The sequence below is a fragment of the Sciurus carolinensis genome, chromosome 4, assembly GCF_902686445.1.
Source record: "Sciurus carolinensis chromosome 4, mSciCar1.2, whole genome shotgun sequence".
NCBI classification, from domain to species: domain Eukaryota; kingdom Metazoa; phylum Chordata; class Mammalia; order Rodentia; family Sciuridae; genus Sciurus; species Sciurus carolinensis.
Genome location: NC_062216.1, coordinates 151,892,144 through 151,910,414, shown reverse-complemented (window position 1 = coordinate 151,910,414; position 18,271 = coordinate 151,892,144). Strand labels below are relative to the sequence as shown.

Here is an 18,271-nt window from a genome sequence, read left to right as displayed (position 1 = left end):
GCTTTGTCCTATCTTTCTAGGTTTTCTGTTAAAATCAGGAAAAGTAAAAACTGTAAGTGACTCTCCAAAATTAGTACTTGCAAATCATTGTTTCTCTGTTATATTTGTAGCTATAAACCATCCTTCATGCCGCATGCCTCAATTTTGTTTCTTCTTTTTAACTAGGATACAAGCCAACAACTGCAATGGCACAAGAATGAAGCTTGCTAATCATAGGGACATTTCCTTATATGGTCTCTAAACTTACTCATTCAGTAATGCTTTCAGATGGAGCTGCAAGCTGCGCACTGCTGTGTGAACATTATTTAGTTCTCTTGACTTCTGCTGAGTTTTGGATAAACGCTGGGGTACTGACTGGTGCTGAGTTTCAAAGTACCGATAGAACTCATAGCTGCGTTTAAGCTCTTCCAAACAGGCAGAATGAGCATGAGGTAGACCTTGAATCACATCAGAGAGAATACGATGAGGCAAGAGTGCTGGAGAAAGTAAGGGCCCTGGAGGTGAATTGGCTGAAGAAAGCAACAGGGCTAACCGTCTGAAGAACTCTGAACTCTGTGCCACCCAGAGTTGGAACAACACCTAAAGAGCGGGGGAAAAAGAAAAGGACTGACCAATAAAAAATATTGGTAAACATTTAAAACAAACCACAAATTTGCTTATCTTAATTTTTGGTTTAAAATTTTTACTTTATCCTAAGTAATGAATATAGTGAATTCGAACCAACTCTTTTTTTTTTCTATGCAGTCATCTCTATTTCAATTCATAACTACATTAGTTTGACATCAGACATCTGTTAGGCATGTCACAAACAGTAGAAAATTGAAACCAACATGAATTTTGCTCAAGTCATCTGGTTATGTTTTTCTGCAATTCATTTATTAAATAAATAATATTACTGGTTTTGTTTGGAACTTGGAAAAGGCCAAGTAATATTTTAGAGTCATGATGACAAATTTTAATTTCACAGGCCCTCTAAAAAGATTTTCTTTTGGGGAGCTGGAGATTGAACCCAGGGCTTCAGAGCACTTATTTTTCTCATATCTTCCCATATTCAGTGCTTTCTTGAATTCCTTAATTTCCCCAAGTATCTGGTGATCTGGGGAGCCTGTAAGGTCAGTAGTCAATGTTTAAATCTGGGATGACAGAAAAATTTGTATTCCTAGACAATTTTTAGATAATTTCTAAACTCTTAATACTGGAAAAGCACAATTTTCTGTTTAAATGACTATTATAAAAAGGATACAAATGAGTCAATTGATAAAATGATGTTCAGACCCTTTTCTAAAAAATAAATCACATTATTAATTCTTACTTCTGAATAAAGGACCCCAAATTAAGTATCAGGTCAACAACTAAGTTGAATGTTGCTCTTCTTCTCTAAGCAAGAGATATTTGGAATCATGAATGAATTCAAAGCCAACAAGTACAGCACAGTAGCTTTAATCTGAAAGCAGATTCAACTCTTAAGATTAGCCAAGAATATTATATATTATTATATATGTCAAATTACATAGAATCATATATATATATATATATATATACATATATACACATATATATACACAAATTCTGTAGTCATGGCACATGGGAACTTATGATCTCAGTATAGTAGGTAACACATATGTGATTTAGTACAGTTCTACCCTAGATGGGAGGTGCTGATGAGATGCAATATGCAATACATTTATTAGGAGTGAGTCTTTCTTCATGAATTATTTAACAATTTTTTTACACACAGAAAATAGGACTATTATATGTTTTCTTACTTAACTATTAAAACTTTATTTGTTCATTCAGAAAATATTGAGTGCTCCAATGGGTCAGGTATTGTTTTGGGTACTGACAATACAGCTATGAACAAAAATGAAAAAAAAAAAAATCCCCACCCCAATAAAGGTTCATTCAAGCATGGGGTGGAAACAGATAAAAATCACCAAGTAAAAGATAGTATTTCTTGGTTGATGGGCTGTGGAGAAAAATACTGTAGAGAAGAGGAATACCTAGTGTGTACATGTACATACACATACGAGCGAGGAAAGGAAATCATCAGAAAAGAGAGGAAGAGAGTGGCCAGGAAGGTCTCTACCAGACTCACTTGGAAAGAGCTAATCCATGAGACCATCATGAGGGAAGAGAGTTCTAAGAAGCAGGAGGTTCGAGTGCAAATCAGGATGCTTCTGTGGCAGGAGCATCTAAAAGAATCAAGTTTGCATAGCTTCCTGCTGCTTTAAAAAGACTAATTTGTCATCTAATTACTGTTATATTATCTACTTAAACCGAAACTCAGAACTAAGTATGTTTTTATCTGTTTGTTCTTTGGATAAAGAAGGTGTTCTGAGGGCTGGGGATATTAGCTCAGTTGGTAGACTGCTTGCCTCACATGCACAAGGCCCTGGGTTCAATCCTGAGCACCACAAAAAAGAAAAGAAAAGAAAAAAAAATTCTGAGTAAGAGGATATCCATAACTTATGGGCAAAAAAGAAATTTTGATTTAAAGCATTTCACAATGTATGGATTAATTTTTTTTTTTTTTTTTTTTTTGGGTGCTGGGGATTGAACCCAGGGCCTTGTGCTTGCAAGGCAAGCACTCTACCGACTGAGCTATCTCCCCAGCCCCTGGATTCATTTTTAAAATCAGAAAATATAGTACTTTATAATTTTAAAAAATAGTTAAAGAGTTAAAAGAGTTGGATGTAGTGGCACCTGACTGTAGCATCAAGTACTGGGGCAGCTCCTGTACTAGGTATTTTATGTCTCCTCAGAAGGTTGTTTTCTTTTCTAAACAAATGTGCAACATTCCCTACTGCTAAGTTTTCCTGAGGGAAGATATATGAACAATGAAGATTACAAAGGAAAACTAAAGGCCCTGATTTATTTGTAAACCATCTTTCATTAGGTCTTTTTATAAAACTTCAGTATTGCTTTTGAGAAAGAAGGCTTTTTAAAAAATTTAAATTACAAAAACCCATTTTAAAATTCTTTAAGTACAATGACAATTATTAAAGGTGGCAATACCTATGTTTTGAATATGACAGGGACATGGAGTAGTTAAAAAACTTTACAGATACCAAGATAAGGCTTCTTTTAGAGCCTAATAATCCTCACAACTACACAATTATTGCATTTGGTTACAGTTTAGCTATTTGTCAAAATAAAGGAACTATAAAAACTCTGTTATAGCCTGATTTGAAAAACAATACGGACAAGAAAAAGTATCCAGTCATAATTGGAATCATTGGTGGGGTGGGGCAAGTTGGGGAGATAAGACCAGAGAATAGGCTAACATTTTGGAGCAGGTTATATCAGCTGCAAGGTAAAAAGACAGCTAACATTAATTAGTCGTTTACAGAAGGCATACCTGGCAAATATTTTATATATATATATATATATATAAAAGAATTTCTCAGGGAGACCATGAGTGCAGTGAGTGCTTGCGGGTTGTCTTAGTCCATGGTGAAGTTCATGGAGGAAGCTCCATGAAGGAAGTGGATGTGCAATGGACTCTGCTGACATTCATTGTTTATTAATTGTTAGGGTTTTAATGAGGAAAATACTAGAATCAACAAATGGCAGAACTATCAAAAGAGAAAACACATCAGGTATCAGGAGGACCACTGCAGTTTCTTCATCTAGAAATTGCCAGCTTAAAATAATAATAATAATAATAATAATAATAATTGTAGGAATGAAGATCTGTGAGTGCACCACATGAGGGGAAGCCTCATCAGGAAGGGTCGCCTCATCAGGTATTGGAGCATATGTTCTAAAATGTACTTAATCTGGAAAAATAGTTTCCTTTAGAAACAACTTCAAGAGAAATTATTTTGTAGATGTTCCAAGTTTTATAAAATGATTGGAGAAAATACCTAACTTTAAATGGTAATAGAATATAAAGGTTTTTTTAGTGTGTAAATAAATGTAATAGTGGTTTCAATAAGAAATACATTTTAAGACCTATAGAAAAGATTTAAATATATTCTTGAATGCATTACTTCATGTGAATTTTGTATGGTTGGGCATTTTACTTAGGAATGCGGGTGTGAAACATAAATTAGATAGCAGATACAGTATCATCTACCAGAATTCCTGTTCTCCAAACCAACATTGTTTCTTTGTTTCTGAGTAAATACAACTTGTTGAGAAAACTGTGTCTCATTATAAATGAATTTCAACACTTAAAAAAAAAAAAAAGAATTTCTCAGATTATCTTTTGTAAAAACATTTATTTCCTTTGTAGAGTAAAGCATGGTCCTGGTATTGAATTTGGAAGTGAATGAAATTGCCTAAAGTTCCACCACCCCAACAAGCACTATTAATATCTTGGTATTTTCTCCTGGTCTTTTTTAAAAAGCAGAATTTTGGTCACACTGCTTATACACTTATATATCCTGATTATTTCACTGTAAACAGATATTTCTTCAAGTTTTCATAAAATCTTCATAAGTAAGTTATAGCTACTACCCAATCTTTCACCATGGGGATCTTCCACAATTCATGTCGTTATTCCTTTATTGCTGAACACGTAGGCAATATTCCATGTCTCCCTATTACATACATAAAGCTTGACTGTATTTAGAATAATTTCCTTAAAAAATTTTGCAGGGCTAATGATGTAGCTCAGTGGTAGAGTGCTTGCATAGCATGTGTGAAGCCCTGGGTTCAACCCCCAGTAGCACCAAAAAAACAAAAAAAGATTTGTATAAGCGTAATTACTGATCCAAGGGATAAATCATTTTAATGGCTTTTTATTTTCAGGTGGATATGATACTTTCATTTATGTATTTTTACGTGGTGCTGAGGATCGAACCTAATGCTTCACATGTGCTAGGCAAGTGCTCTACCACTGAGCCACAACGCTAGCCCCTCAAAGGCTCTTTATGTGTGAAATTGCATTCTCAAACAAATGAACTGGAGGAAACAGGGAAGAAAATGAGTGTGGTGGCCTACACAAGACATGAATGCACCTGCCTGCAATGACATGCACATATAATCCCAGCTACTGGGAGGTTGAAGCAGGAGAATTCCAAGTGTGAGGCCAGATTAGGCAACATGATGCGATTCCCTTTCAAAAAAAAGAAAAAAGAAAAGAAAAGAAAGAAAAAAAGAAAGAAAATAGAGATGATGGCTAAGACTATAATGGTAGGAAGGGATATAGAAAAAAGCAGATGAGTTTAAAATACATTTTAAAGGGAGAATTGACACAAAAATCTGCTGGTCAACTGTGAGAAGTAGGAAGAGGGATAAGGACAGTGTCCAGGCTTCTAGTTAAGTTGTGTGGTGCTATTTATTTAAGATGAATCCGAAAAAAATTTGGAGGTCTGGTGCTGGAGACTTGAACCCATTGAGTTACAAATGTAGCTCCAGAATCAGAAAATTTACATAGATTAGAAAAATTTAAAGATACAAGTTGATACAGTCTCAAAACAAAATGGATCTTGATAAATGTTGTCAACTAAACTACATTTGCATTTGTTTCGTCTTATCATGAGATATTTTAAAGACCAGAAACAAAAAAATATCTAAGAAGAGCTTCCTAAATACTAACAGTGAACAGTTTTTTATTTTTTATTTTTGGACTGGGGATTGAATCAAGGGACAGTCTACCACTGAGGCACATCCCCAGTCCTTTTTATTTTGAGAAAGGATCTCCTAAATTGCCAGGCTAGCCTCAAACTTGTGATCCTCCTGCCTCAGTCTCCAAAGGAGCTGGGATTATAGGTGTATTCCATTATGCCTCACTAAAAAGTAATTTAGAACGTCTGGATTGACTTTTTAAACATACTCCTAAAAATCTTACTGCACACATGATTTTTGTAACTTGCTTTAACTTACGTTTTTCCATGTTATTATTTTTCTTCAATGCCACTAACACCAAAGCAGTTCATCAAATGTATTTACCATAATCATTACCAATTCCCCTTTATATTAAACATAATTTTTTCCAATATTTGCTGCTATAGTAATATGAACCTACTTTGGGTAAACCTTTGATTACTTCCTTAGATTAACCTGTAACATTGTTGGAGGAGAGGATACACACCTTTGTGAAGACTGGAATTCACTGCTAAAGTGAACCAGTTATATACTCTTACCACTAATGTGTGAGGTCTCCCTGATTCATCGATAATGAGTATTATCAAGTTTCATTATCCTTGGCAAAATAATTATTTTTTATTTCTTTCATTACTAACATTAAAATTTTTGCCATATTTATTTGTATTTGTATTTCTGCTTTGTGAACTGCTATTCATAGACCTGACCTATCGTCTATAAACTTTGGGGTTTTGTTTGTTTGTTTGTTTTGTTTTGTTTTTGTACTAGGGAGTGAATCCAAGGGCACTTAACCACTAAGTCATATCCCCAACCCTTTTTATATTTTATTTAGAGACAGGGTCTTACTGAGTTGCTTAGGGCCTTGCTAAGTTGCTGAGGCTGGCTTTGAACTCATGATCCTCCTGCCTCAGCCTCCCGAGCTGCTGGGATCACAGGTGTGCACCACCATGCCCAGTTATGAGCTTTGTTTTTTTGTCTACCTGTTTTTGCAGTACTGGGGATCAAACCCAGGGCTTTATGCATACCAGGCAAGCGACCTACCACTGAGCTACACCCTCAACCCTTTAAGTTTTAGAAACTTTAGTACTCTTTATATAGAAAAAATTCAAGCCCTTTGTTATAAATCATTGTAATTTTTTGAGTTTCTTGTTTTTAAAGTATGCAGTATTTGACCAAATTACGTTATATGCAGGTACAAACATTTAACAATGAATCCCACTATTAACGAGACAACAAAATAAATAAAATTAATCAGTATTTTGAGTTTGGAACTTAATTTTAATGCAATCAATTATGTCATTTAATGTGGCTTTTACTATATGAAATCTTTTTCTTTTTTTCTTTTTTTTTGGTGGTGCTGGGGATTGAATCCAGGGCTTTGTGTTTGCAAGGCAAGCACGCTACCAACTGAGCTATATCCCCAGCCCTCTTTTTCTTAATATATGAAATATATCAAAAAAGAACTGGAGGGGCTGGGGTTGTGGCTCAGTGGTAGAGCACTTGCCTAGCATGTGTGAGGCACTGGGTTTGATTCTCAGCACCACATATAAATTAAATGAATAAAATAAAGGTCCATCCACATCTAAAAAACTATTGAAAAAAAAAAGAATTTAAGGGATTGTTTTCAAGGGAATATATGGATCTTAAATGTTTTATCCATGTTTGTGGAAACAAATGGCTGGCCATAAAAATCACTCATACTGGCTTCCTATTAAAGTGATTCACTTATTTCCAGGCTTTCATTTAAGGCATATCTTATATAAAGAATTTTAAGAATTTTGATACTAAACATAAAGATCTCTTCATTTAATCTGTGTGATTCAGCTTTTAAAAAGTGTCACAAACATCACTAACATATTTACGATGATGACATTCAGCAATAAGGAAGGTGAACAGGTACGCCCATTTATGTTCAGAAAGCACAGGTACAATCCAAGTGTATCTATCTTTTCTTCAGTATTTTTCTTCTGCAAATGGATTACCTTCAATGCAGGTAGGCTGAAGCCATCTGTAAGGTTATGTGCTTCTTCTTCTGAAATCTGCTCTTCACTAAGTCCAAGGCCCAGCTCCTTAAAAGGCACCACACAGATGTAGTTGGTAACATTGTCACTCTCAGAGTTCAGGGGGTAGGTTAAAACAGGTTAAGGCAATCAACAAAGCCTTTTCAATAAAGCATAAAAGGAACAGTCAAATTGTTCAAAATTATGTTTACTAATCTGTATTATGAACTTTTGCAGGATATTTATATCAATTTTTTTGCAGAAATTAATCTCAAGATCTATATATAACAACACTCAGGTGTAGGATACTTGTGAATAAAATTTTTAATGTCTAAATAGTTAGGGTGCTTGGGTTGTGGTTCAGTGGTAGAACGCTCACCTAGCAGTATGAAGCACTGAGTTAGATCCTCAGTACCACAATAAAAAAAAAAAAAGGTAATAAATAAATAAATAAATAAATAAAGTTCAACTTCTCAAAAGTGCTAAAATGCTAATTTAGTACTCTTTAACATCTACCATTTGAAACTGTATTGCATACTTTACTGTGTCATAGCTCAGGCCCCCACTATGCTGCAGCAAATACCTCTCTGCTTCCCAGGCCATACACCGCAGGACATCATTAACTTAACACTACACGGACTACTGATAGCACTAAACCTCTTCTAGGTTTTTTGACATAGACTATTACTATGTTTCCTTTGTTCTCTTCCTCATGGACATATATATATCTATATTAATCAAAAAATTAGTTTTCCTCTTTGTTGTTGTTTATGTCATTATTTATTTTGGTACTGAGGATTGAACCCAGAAGCATTATACCACATTGCCCACCCCACCCCCCATGTTTTATTATTTTTTACACTAAGTTGCTGAGGTTGGCCTTGAATTCATCATCCTTCTGCCTCAGCCTCCAGAGTTACTGGGATCATAGGTGTGTACCACTGTCCCTGGCCATCCTTTGTTTTTGAAAGAATTATATCCATAGAATTCTTAATATTGAACCATCCTTGCATTTCTAGCATTTGTCTATTTAATCATATTGTGATATTTTGATTTGATGCTAGATTATATTTATAAATGTTCTGTTAAATAGTTTGTATCACTGCGAGATTAGCCTATAGTTTTTATTTTTTGTAATATACAATGTTTGGATACTGAGATTAAAGTATTTTAATAAATAAATTGATGTAGGAAAGCTTTCTAACCTTTCCTATGGACTGGAATTTTTTTTTTTAAGCTATAGATTCATCTGGACCTGGTAGTTAACATTTTTCTTATTCAATTAATTTTTGAATAGGATTCAAAATTCATGAGGTCCAGTGAAAATTGCTTCCCATCCCATCATTTAGTCACCCTGTTTTCCTATCAAAAGAAAAGGCAATCCTTATTACTATATCTTGTGTATCCTTCGAGGTATCTTATACATACATACATACATACATACATAAAAGCAAATCTACACTTAAATGTTTGTGTATCTGGAGGAATTTAATAATAATAGTATATATACACCCAAGCACACGAACACATACACTCTTACTTATCCCTACGTATCTATACAGTCCTCTTTATGCATGAATACTATAAATACTGCTTTTGGGTACTATAAATACTGCTTTGGGCACTTAGTTATTTTTTTCACTAAATAAAACTTGGAGATCATCTCACACCAGAGTAATAACAGCCCTATCACTATTGTTTTAATAGTTGTATATTTTCTATTTTTTACATATAACCAGGTATTCTCTTTATTTACTCATAATTTAACATATCCACTAATCTTTTCTTAAATCAAAGATCACATACACTTTTATTTTCTGGCAAACAGAACTAATTTCCTAATTTAGTTAACTTAAGTGACAGACTTACTGTCATGAAGTCTTTGAGTGCTTCCTATAAGCTAGGGAATGTCTGATCACTTTATATGCCTTAACTCATTTGACCTGAACAAAAACACAATGAAGAAAATTATGTTATTAAAGCCATTTTAAAGATGAGGACAGTAAAGTACAGAGAGGTCAAGAAACTTAACATCACCTAGGCAGAAACTAAAACAGTCAGAATTTGAACTTAAATAATCTGATTCTAGAGTCTGCTATTTGAAAGGGGAAGGATTTCCTGTTGCCAGTTTATTACCATGTTCAGACCTAGCAAATCCAGGCTCTTTTGACTTTACTGTTTGGATCACTGAAGAGAGGGTCATCATACTTTTTTCCTGTTAAAAATGAGCCCCACAAGAGCAGAACTTTCTTCCTGTCTGTTACTGTCATTTCCCCGGAATGCATTTCCAGTTTTAAAATAGAAGCGATGATGAAAATTAGCTTTAAAAAAGGCAATTCCCAATGCATAGTTAACTTTTACAGGATACAACTATAATGGACTTTGGAATAATGTTTATTCTCATGTACAGACAGAAAAGGATATTTTTTCAGCATATATAGGGTAGCTAGCCTTGCTGCTTGAAAGTTGGCTCTTACAGTTCTGTAAACAGCTTTCCGAAGACCGATGAGATGCTGACTGGGATGCTGTCCAGCTTTATTAAATGAGCAAGCAGCACTGACCCTGTCAAGCAAACTTGAAAAGTAAAATGTGATACAACTGTACAGGTGTCCTAAAGTTTTTGTTTCCTAAATCCACAATTCTATTAATGTTAGAAAGAATTCCCTTCTCATAATTTTTATTAGAAAATGATTATAAGTATCCCAACTCAGGTATCATAAATAACCATTTCCCTGATCCATAAATGGCCACCAGAAAAAACACAATTGAAAAATCAAAATGTTGAAGAGTAAAGGATATGGAAAAACCACTGGTTGTGATATAATAGATAATATAGGAATATTTATATAAGAATTTGCATATTTTTTGCATAAAGATACTCTACCTTCTAAAATATACTAAAGTGGAACTACTTCACATTCAGTATTCAGAACCCATATCCACAGGATATATGAAGGACTTTAATTATCAACAGATTCACAGTCTTAATATACATTTACATATATTCAATTAATCATATATTTGGTTACTTGTACAGAACCATCAAATATTATACAGAAATAACATTCTGTACATTCATAAAAGTAGGGTAAAATTACTTACCCACCTGCTGCCACTGGCACTTACCTACTCAAAATGAAGTAGGGGACGCAGAAAGATAACAGGACCAGTGGCCAACAGGGGAATGCAAGTAGAAAGGTAAAGTAAGGGTTACTATGTGGTAGGAGAGCTACTCTCAAAATTGTTCAAAAGGAGCACATTTCATGGCACTTTCCTTAAGATTAATGGAAAGTATCTATTTGCAATGATATATGTGTTGTTTTATGACTGCAAGTATGCAGAATTAAATATTACAGTTGTTAGATAATAGCTTTTTTTTTTACCTAACCAGTAATTTCTTCCAATAGCAAAACAAACACCAACATCTGTAAATTTTCTACACCATAACCATAAATCCATAAATCCATATTTAAAAAGAAAAAAAAAACCCTAACTCAAAACTTCAACGATGTTAAAACAAATTAAAATATATGGACAATGACTGACAGGCTTATTCTTAAGGGAACGCAGGCAAAGAAGGGTTAAATTATTTTTTAGAGAGAACAAATTGAGAGAGAAACAAAATAGCACACATGATTTCAATATATGGAACTACTGTTTGTGCTCCACTTTACTCAGTTTTACAAAAATATTTCTAAAAAATTATGATGCACAATTTATTATTTCTCATTTTTTTAGTCCACTGTCCAGTTAAATGGAGACAAATGAAACACAATTTCTTCCAATATTTCTTCTCCTCTCTGCCATCTGAACAGGTATAAAATCATCATCTAGAGGTAAATTGTGTCTAACTGGCCCACATTACCTTTTCATGCCAATTCCATATAAATAGGTAAAAGTCTGAAAATGACAAAGGCACAGAATCCTCTACCCATGCCTAAACATTAGTTGGGCACAAAGCCATTCAGCTTAATCAGTCAGGCCTCTCAATAAAATGCTGTGTAAGTCAGGAATGAAAAGGAGGTATTACTTATTTTAACTGTGATTTTTAACTTAAAATTTGATGAACAATGTAAAATTGTTATCTTCTACCAGTAAGAAGTGGACTTAACCTAGTGGAAGGAAAATATCAACAGACACTGAGCACTTTTATTTTAAGTTGAGCAGAAGAGAAGGTATAAACCCCTTATGTCTTGGGATAATCTGAACACTCAGGACTGTTGTGTAGCATACAACAGAGTAAAGAACATTATAACTACTGCAGATTCCTCTACTTCTTTTCCAGAGACATCTTTTCTGTCAAGATTGTTTAAGTACTATTCTAGAACAGGATGAAAAATGCAAGATACCAGAGGTTTTTCACTTCTGATTTTCATGATTTCCCAGATACAACTAAAAGTAATGATTATTCTTCATCATATACTTTCTCCCACCGATAGACTGCAATTGTTAAATAAGTTATATAAATTATTAAATATACTATAGTCTAACCACCAGTTGTAAGCATTTAGTAGGCAACAACTTACTGGAAATAAGTTCTAGAAGTCAGATGGAATGTTTTTGGATATGTGCTGTAACATGATACAACTTGCCTTTAGTTGTATGCAAAAGTGATTAGCATATTATATGGGACATAGTTGGTGCTCATTTAACTTTTCTTTTAATAAAAAGATAAGTAGCAAGTATGGCCTGTAGCTTAAACACTTATTGCTGAACTGGTGCATATTTAGTTGCCCCTAGGAATATGAACCATCACTATTTCTGTGATATTCTGAAAGTATTCGTGCTGTAATACCTGCAAATGTTTACCTAAAGAGTATGATTACTAACACAGGTTAAGACTTCAAAAGGAATTCATGTCAGATACATCTCTATCAGTTAAACTGGAGAAAGATGGTATTTGAAAGGGAATAAAAGGAACAGACATTTATGGAGTACCTAGGTTCAGTGTCAGGCACTCTTTCCATATTATCTCATATAATCACATGGGAATAGAGAAAATAACCATGATCCTTAAAATACTTTGGTTTCTCAAAGGAGGTAAGCAGAATCATATTACATGTTAAATCTAGCATATAATGTCTTTATCCTTTCATTTAGCAGTTAATAGACTTTAAGAAGAGCTAAAGGGTAACATGCTCTTTTCTGGCAAATTCAAGAGGAAAATGCAAATAGATAATAAACTATGTAGTGGAAAAGAATAATTTTTAAAATGAAATGAAAAATGAACTCACAGTGTAAATCCTCTGGAAATGACTTCGGTTTCTTGGATGAGACGTAAAGCTTTTCTCACAAGATTAGTAAATGCTCGGCTATTTGCTGCCATATCTTCCAGACGGACACTGTATTTTTTAAGGGTCATATGTAGTTTGGCTGTCCTCCATAATCTCAACACTCGTATGATCAAATAAACAAATAGAACCACTCCCCATACCATCCAAGAAGATACAATCCACCAAGTGGGAAGCATAATAAGCAAACTAATGAAGGCAAATAGCATTGAGACATCCCTAGGAACAGAGAAACCAAGACAAGAAGAAGAAAGTCAACTGGTAAAAACAACAGTAAATTTAGGTGTATTAAAATTGATAAAATGCTGGTTTCTTTGTGAAACATGACTTTGAAAGTATGACATTTAATAAGGTAATATGAAATAATTATAAATTTTTTTTTCTTTTTTTGAACCAGGGGTGCTCTACCACTGAGCTACATCCTTAGTTCTTTTTATTTTGAGGCAGGGTCTGCCTAAATTTTACAGGCTGGCCTTAATCTTGTGATCACTCTGCCTCAGTCTCTGGAATAGCTGGGATTATAAGTGTGTGGCACCTTGTTCAGAAAATTCTTCTATTTTTGAAGGAAAATATGCTTACTTCCTCATGATGATATTTGGTTGGCTGCAGATTTGGAAAGTATCATACTTCACTATCTGTTACAATATGAAGCATCTGTCAGTGCGACAGGAAAGACATTTAGAACACTGAGGCCAATAAATGGAGCTGCCTAATATAATTCAAATAGTGTGAACAGTGATTTAGTGCATTCCTTGATTCATTCCTCCCTTCTCTGTCAAATTTAATAAATGTTAATAGGAGGACATCAGCAACTTTTCGTATATAATCTCTTTTTTACTATTCATTCTTCTTGTTTAAAAAAAATGACTTTTGCATTAGATCTAAGTATTTCAAGAGATTGAAAAGTTTCAGGATAATACTTGTCTGTTAGTTTTTGAGACAGGGTCTTGCTTCATTGTCTAGGCTGGCCCTAACTCCTTGGCTCTAGTGATCCCCCTGTCTCAGTCTCCTCAGTAAGTTTTGGAATAGTTTAAATCATTAAATTATGTTCCTTATGATCTCTTCTCAGTCATAGTAGCAATAGTTGACTGTTATCTCCATGTCTTATACTAACCTTAGTGTCTCTATAATGTGGTTATTATACTATATTGGTTATAAACAACCATTAAAAACTAGCTAGGTTTGCAAGCACACATGTGCATAGATCATAGATGTCTGGGTAAGAGAGATTCCTTTTTTTTTTTTTTTTGTTAAAGATTTTTTTTTTTTTTTTGTAGATGAACACAATACCTGTATACTATTTATTTATTTTTTTACATAGCGCTGAGGATCGAACCCAGAGCCTCACACATGCCAGGCAAGCGCTCTACTACTGAGCCACAACCCCAGCCCGAGATTCCTTTTGCCACATTTATACTTTTCTTTTCCTTTCTTTCTCTCTTTCTTTCCTTCCTTCCTTCCTCCCTTCCTTCCTTCCTTCCTTCCTTCCTTCTTTCTTCCTTTCTTCTTTTTTGGTACAGGGGATTGAACTCAGGGGTACTTAACCATTGAGTCACATCCCCAGACGTTTTTTGTATTTTATTTAGAGACAGGGTCTCACTGAGTTGCTTCAGGCCTTGCTAAGTTGTTGAGGCTGGCTTTGAACTCCTGATCCTCCTGTCTCAGCCTGTGGAGCCACTAGAATACAGGTGTGCCCCATCATGCCCAGCTCACATGTAGACTTCTGTTGAGCTGCTAAGCACACAACTAATTTTACTGAGTTGGAAATACATAATAATCAAATTAGAATTTTTCCAGCTTCACTTTAAATAGTATTTACTTCAGAGACATTTTTTAATCTCTAGCATATCATTACGTTCATTGTAATGCTAAATGTATGGGATGTTTATAATGCCTTTACAATGGAAAGCATGATGACATTTCCTCTGTGACTACTCTATATGTAAGCAGTCAAAGAATAGATGGTTCCTGGACAGTACCAAATATTAGGGGTTGCCAGGGAGCAGAGTGTTGGAAGGTGTCCATTTTCCTGTTGTTGAGGTTGCCCTGCAGACAGGATACTGGGATCAAGTAGCTCAATGAGTTCTACATCCTCTTGTAACAGGACTTCCTGTTGTAGGATGGTATGCAGTGAGTCGAGTCGGAATCCAGTATCCTTGCCATTAAAATGCCAGAAGAAAATAATTAATACATACATAATATTGTATTAAATGCTAAGCTTATAATGTATAATAAACTTTATGAGGTGTTTATTTTCAGTATAGACTCCAAAAAGAAACAACAGTCCAATCTATCTTTAGTATGATAGATGGAGTTTTATTTTCACTATATATCTGAAACAATAAAAATTGAGATGGACATTAGTAAGATACTAGATATGAAATATAAATTTTAAATAATGAAATAAAAAGTAATTACAGATTAACAACCCTGTCTACTCGAGCCTACTTAAATTGTTGGGATGCAACATGAAGAATAGAATATGAAAGATGCTGACCCTGAATATTATAATGATATAGCCATTATCTAAGAATTGTATCAACAGGATCAAGGCCTTCTAAAAATGGACATTCAGATATTTAAAAATATATCATTAGGTATATAATACAAAACATTAACATGTCCATAGTACTTTATAGTTTACAAAATGCCTTCACATATACCAGCTCATTTATTCCTCCCTCTCTTCCTTGTATCCAGACATCAAGGAATATCTTCTTTAAGCAAGGCACTATGCTTGACACCAAAAACACAAAAAGTGGACAAGACATATAAGTCTCTTTTATTTTTATTTTTTGCAGTATTATAGGACTGAACCTAGAGCTTTGATACTAGGCAAGCACTCTACCAATTAGCTCACCCTTAGCCCACCAGTCTCTACTCTTACTAAGGAGTTCATAATTTAATGGACAGAACTGCAAATTAAACAGTTATGATATAATGTGTAAAGAAGTGCAATGAGATATAAGTAGGACACTAAGAAAATGACCCAGAAGAACCAAATTTAAAGTCAGCCAAAATTAAAGAAGTAAAACTTGAGCTAGTCTTAAAGGATAAGCAAGAACTGACCAGATTGAAGAATTGGAAGAGTGGGATAGACAGGATAGAAGACTTTCTAATTTGGGAGAGTGGAAGTCATCTGATGTGCACAGAATGCACATTGCACATGGTAGAGAGGTGAGAGAGGAGGTAGCAGTGTTAGGGCAGACAGGTTAATTTTCACAGTAACCCTGTGATGTACATAATCATCCTCTTCTCCATTTTATAGAGGAGAAAACAAAAGCCAAAAGAGATGAAGTTACTTCCTAGAATTCTGATTTCAAATACTAAGTCTAATAGTAGCTTTTATTTTAAAGATTAATTTTAAGTGATACATAAGAACATAAAAATTATACATATTAATGGAGTACTATGTAATGTTTTAATACATGGATACCTGGCATAATGTTTAAATCAGGTTAAACATATCTATCTCCTCATTTATTTCTTTATGGTGAAAACTTTCAAAATTCTTTCTTCTAGTTTTTTGAAATGTACAGTACATTATTGATATCTGTAGTAACCATATTATGCAATAACACATGAGAAATTATTACACCTATCCAAATGTAACTTAGTAACCACTGACCAACCTTTCCCCATCCCCTGTACTCTCTGTAGTCTTTGGTAGTTAATTCTGCTTACCCGCGCAAAGTTAGCCTCAGTCTCACTGGAAAATTTAAGTTTTGTTTTGTATTAAATTTAGAAACAGTGATTTTGTTATATTATCAAAATAAAAATAATTTTTAAAGAATAAGGCCTTTTGCAATAAATAAAAGTAAAATCAGATAGGCCTTAGGTTTGAAGGCAGTCGTTTGCTTTTCTTTTGATTAAATACCATTCCCTAGCATCAGACTCAGCTACAAAACTAGAATTCTGCCTTCTCAAATCAATATGCTTACAAGCAGTGGTAATAGCTTTGAGAATATCTGATTAAAGAGTATAACACACCAACAACCTAAAATAATAATGAACTTGAACCAAGACACTTCAAATAACTAAGGCAGTGTTATCTTAGGGATTAGATTGTTTCTATAGAGGAAAAACTTGAACTATATTCTGATAATAATAGCTATTTAAATTGAATCTGATAAATTATAAAATTATACATTACTATTTATAAAAATAAGAATTAATTGTAGAAAATATGAAAACTATGCTGCACTACAGCAATCAAACTACTAGGAAAATAGTCACATGCCATATTAAGAAACATCTCATAACAGCCTTATTTTAACTGAGAAGTCCAAGTTCAAATCAAACAAAAGAAGAAACTTAGAAGGTACAAATTCTGACTGACTTACATATCATAGGTGGGAGGCCCTGTGCTGTTGGAAGGTACACTATGTAAAATGGCTCATTCTCAACAACTTTGGGTGTCAAAACTTGGTACCTAGGCTTATATCTTGGGCCCACAACTTAAGCAAGTTTTAACAGTTTTCTCATCTGCAAAATGGGGACGATAACAGTATCACTTTATAGGGCTGTGCAGATATCTGTACAGTGATATCTGTACTAAGAACAGCTCCTGGCACACAGTAAGTTCTATCTAAGTGTTAGCTGTTAGTGTTGTTACCACATATGAAATAATTCAAAGACAAGAAAAGCATGCATTGAACATAGTACAGTATAAAAACTTACTGAACATAAATATAGATAATTATTACTAGGTTGATGAATAAATAAGAGATCCAATGGAATGAAGTTTTTGGAAAAAACTTGAGGAAAGGCTAGAACTGCTTACTGAACAGACTCCAAGAGATCAAGAGAAAAATGGAAAGAGTTCCACCACAGTACAGCACACACACAGACATACGAAGTATGAAATAAAGGAAAAGGAAGGCTGGATTTGTTGATGAAAATATTGGTGGATGAAGTTGGAAAGGTTGGTTACGGCTAAATTATGCAGACTCTTTAGTGCTGAAGTGAGGAATTTAGATTGATTTTATGGATAATGGAAATATTTTTAGGATCTACACACGAAAATGGCATGAGAAAGTAACTTAGGAAGATTATTTCTGCCTGGATGAAATGAAAAGGATTTGAGAAGGCACAGTTAAAGAATAAAGAGATTTCTACTTTTTTTCTGTAGAGATGGAGAAGGGAACTAATTCATATGTTAATACATCAACGATCTTACATATTTTCAATATCATAATGCTATTTCAGAAAGATGATAGAAGGATCAAACGAGATACGTGTATGAAAAAAGAAAGCACTTCATAGGTCAAAAAGTGCTTAAAAATACTACTAACACTACCATCATAATTGCTATAAAGGAATCTCTTTTTTTTCCCAATCTTTAGGCACTATAAAAATAAACTGACATATTAAAATATAAGAGCTATTGCCAATATTTTTATAAAAGGAAAGAGGGTCTGCTTCAAT

The 18,271-nt window shown here is 34.0% G+C and overlaps 1 protein-coding gene across 6 annotated transcripts in view; it reads right to left on the bottom strand.

Moving 5' to 3' along the window:
- Nucleotides 1–18,271, bottom strand: part of Vezt (vezatin, adherens junctions transmembrane protein) — a 70,728-nt gene that overhangs the window by 17,164 nt on the left and 35,293 nt on the right. For 3 of the 6 annotated variants that reach the window (XM_047549102.1, XM_047549106.1, XM_047549104.1), the window contains exons 4-8: nt 14,824–14,999; nt 12,788–13,063; nt 9,978–10,127; nt 7,536–7,683; nt 248–579 (exon numbers count right to left, since the gene is read on the bottom strand). In XM_047549102.1, the coding sequence (XP_047405058.1) occupies nt 248–579; nt 7,536–7,683; nt 9,978–10,127; nt 12,788–13,063; nt 14,824–14,999 (1,082 nt within the window). The remainder of the gene's footprint in view (nt 1–247; nt 580–7,535; nt 7,684–9,977; nt 10,128–12,787; nt 13,064–14,823; nt 15,000–18,271) is intronic. The other 3 variants (XM_047549103.1, XM_047549107.1, XM_047549108.1) reach the window with 1 other exon arrangement.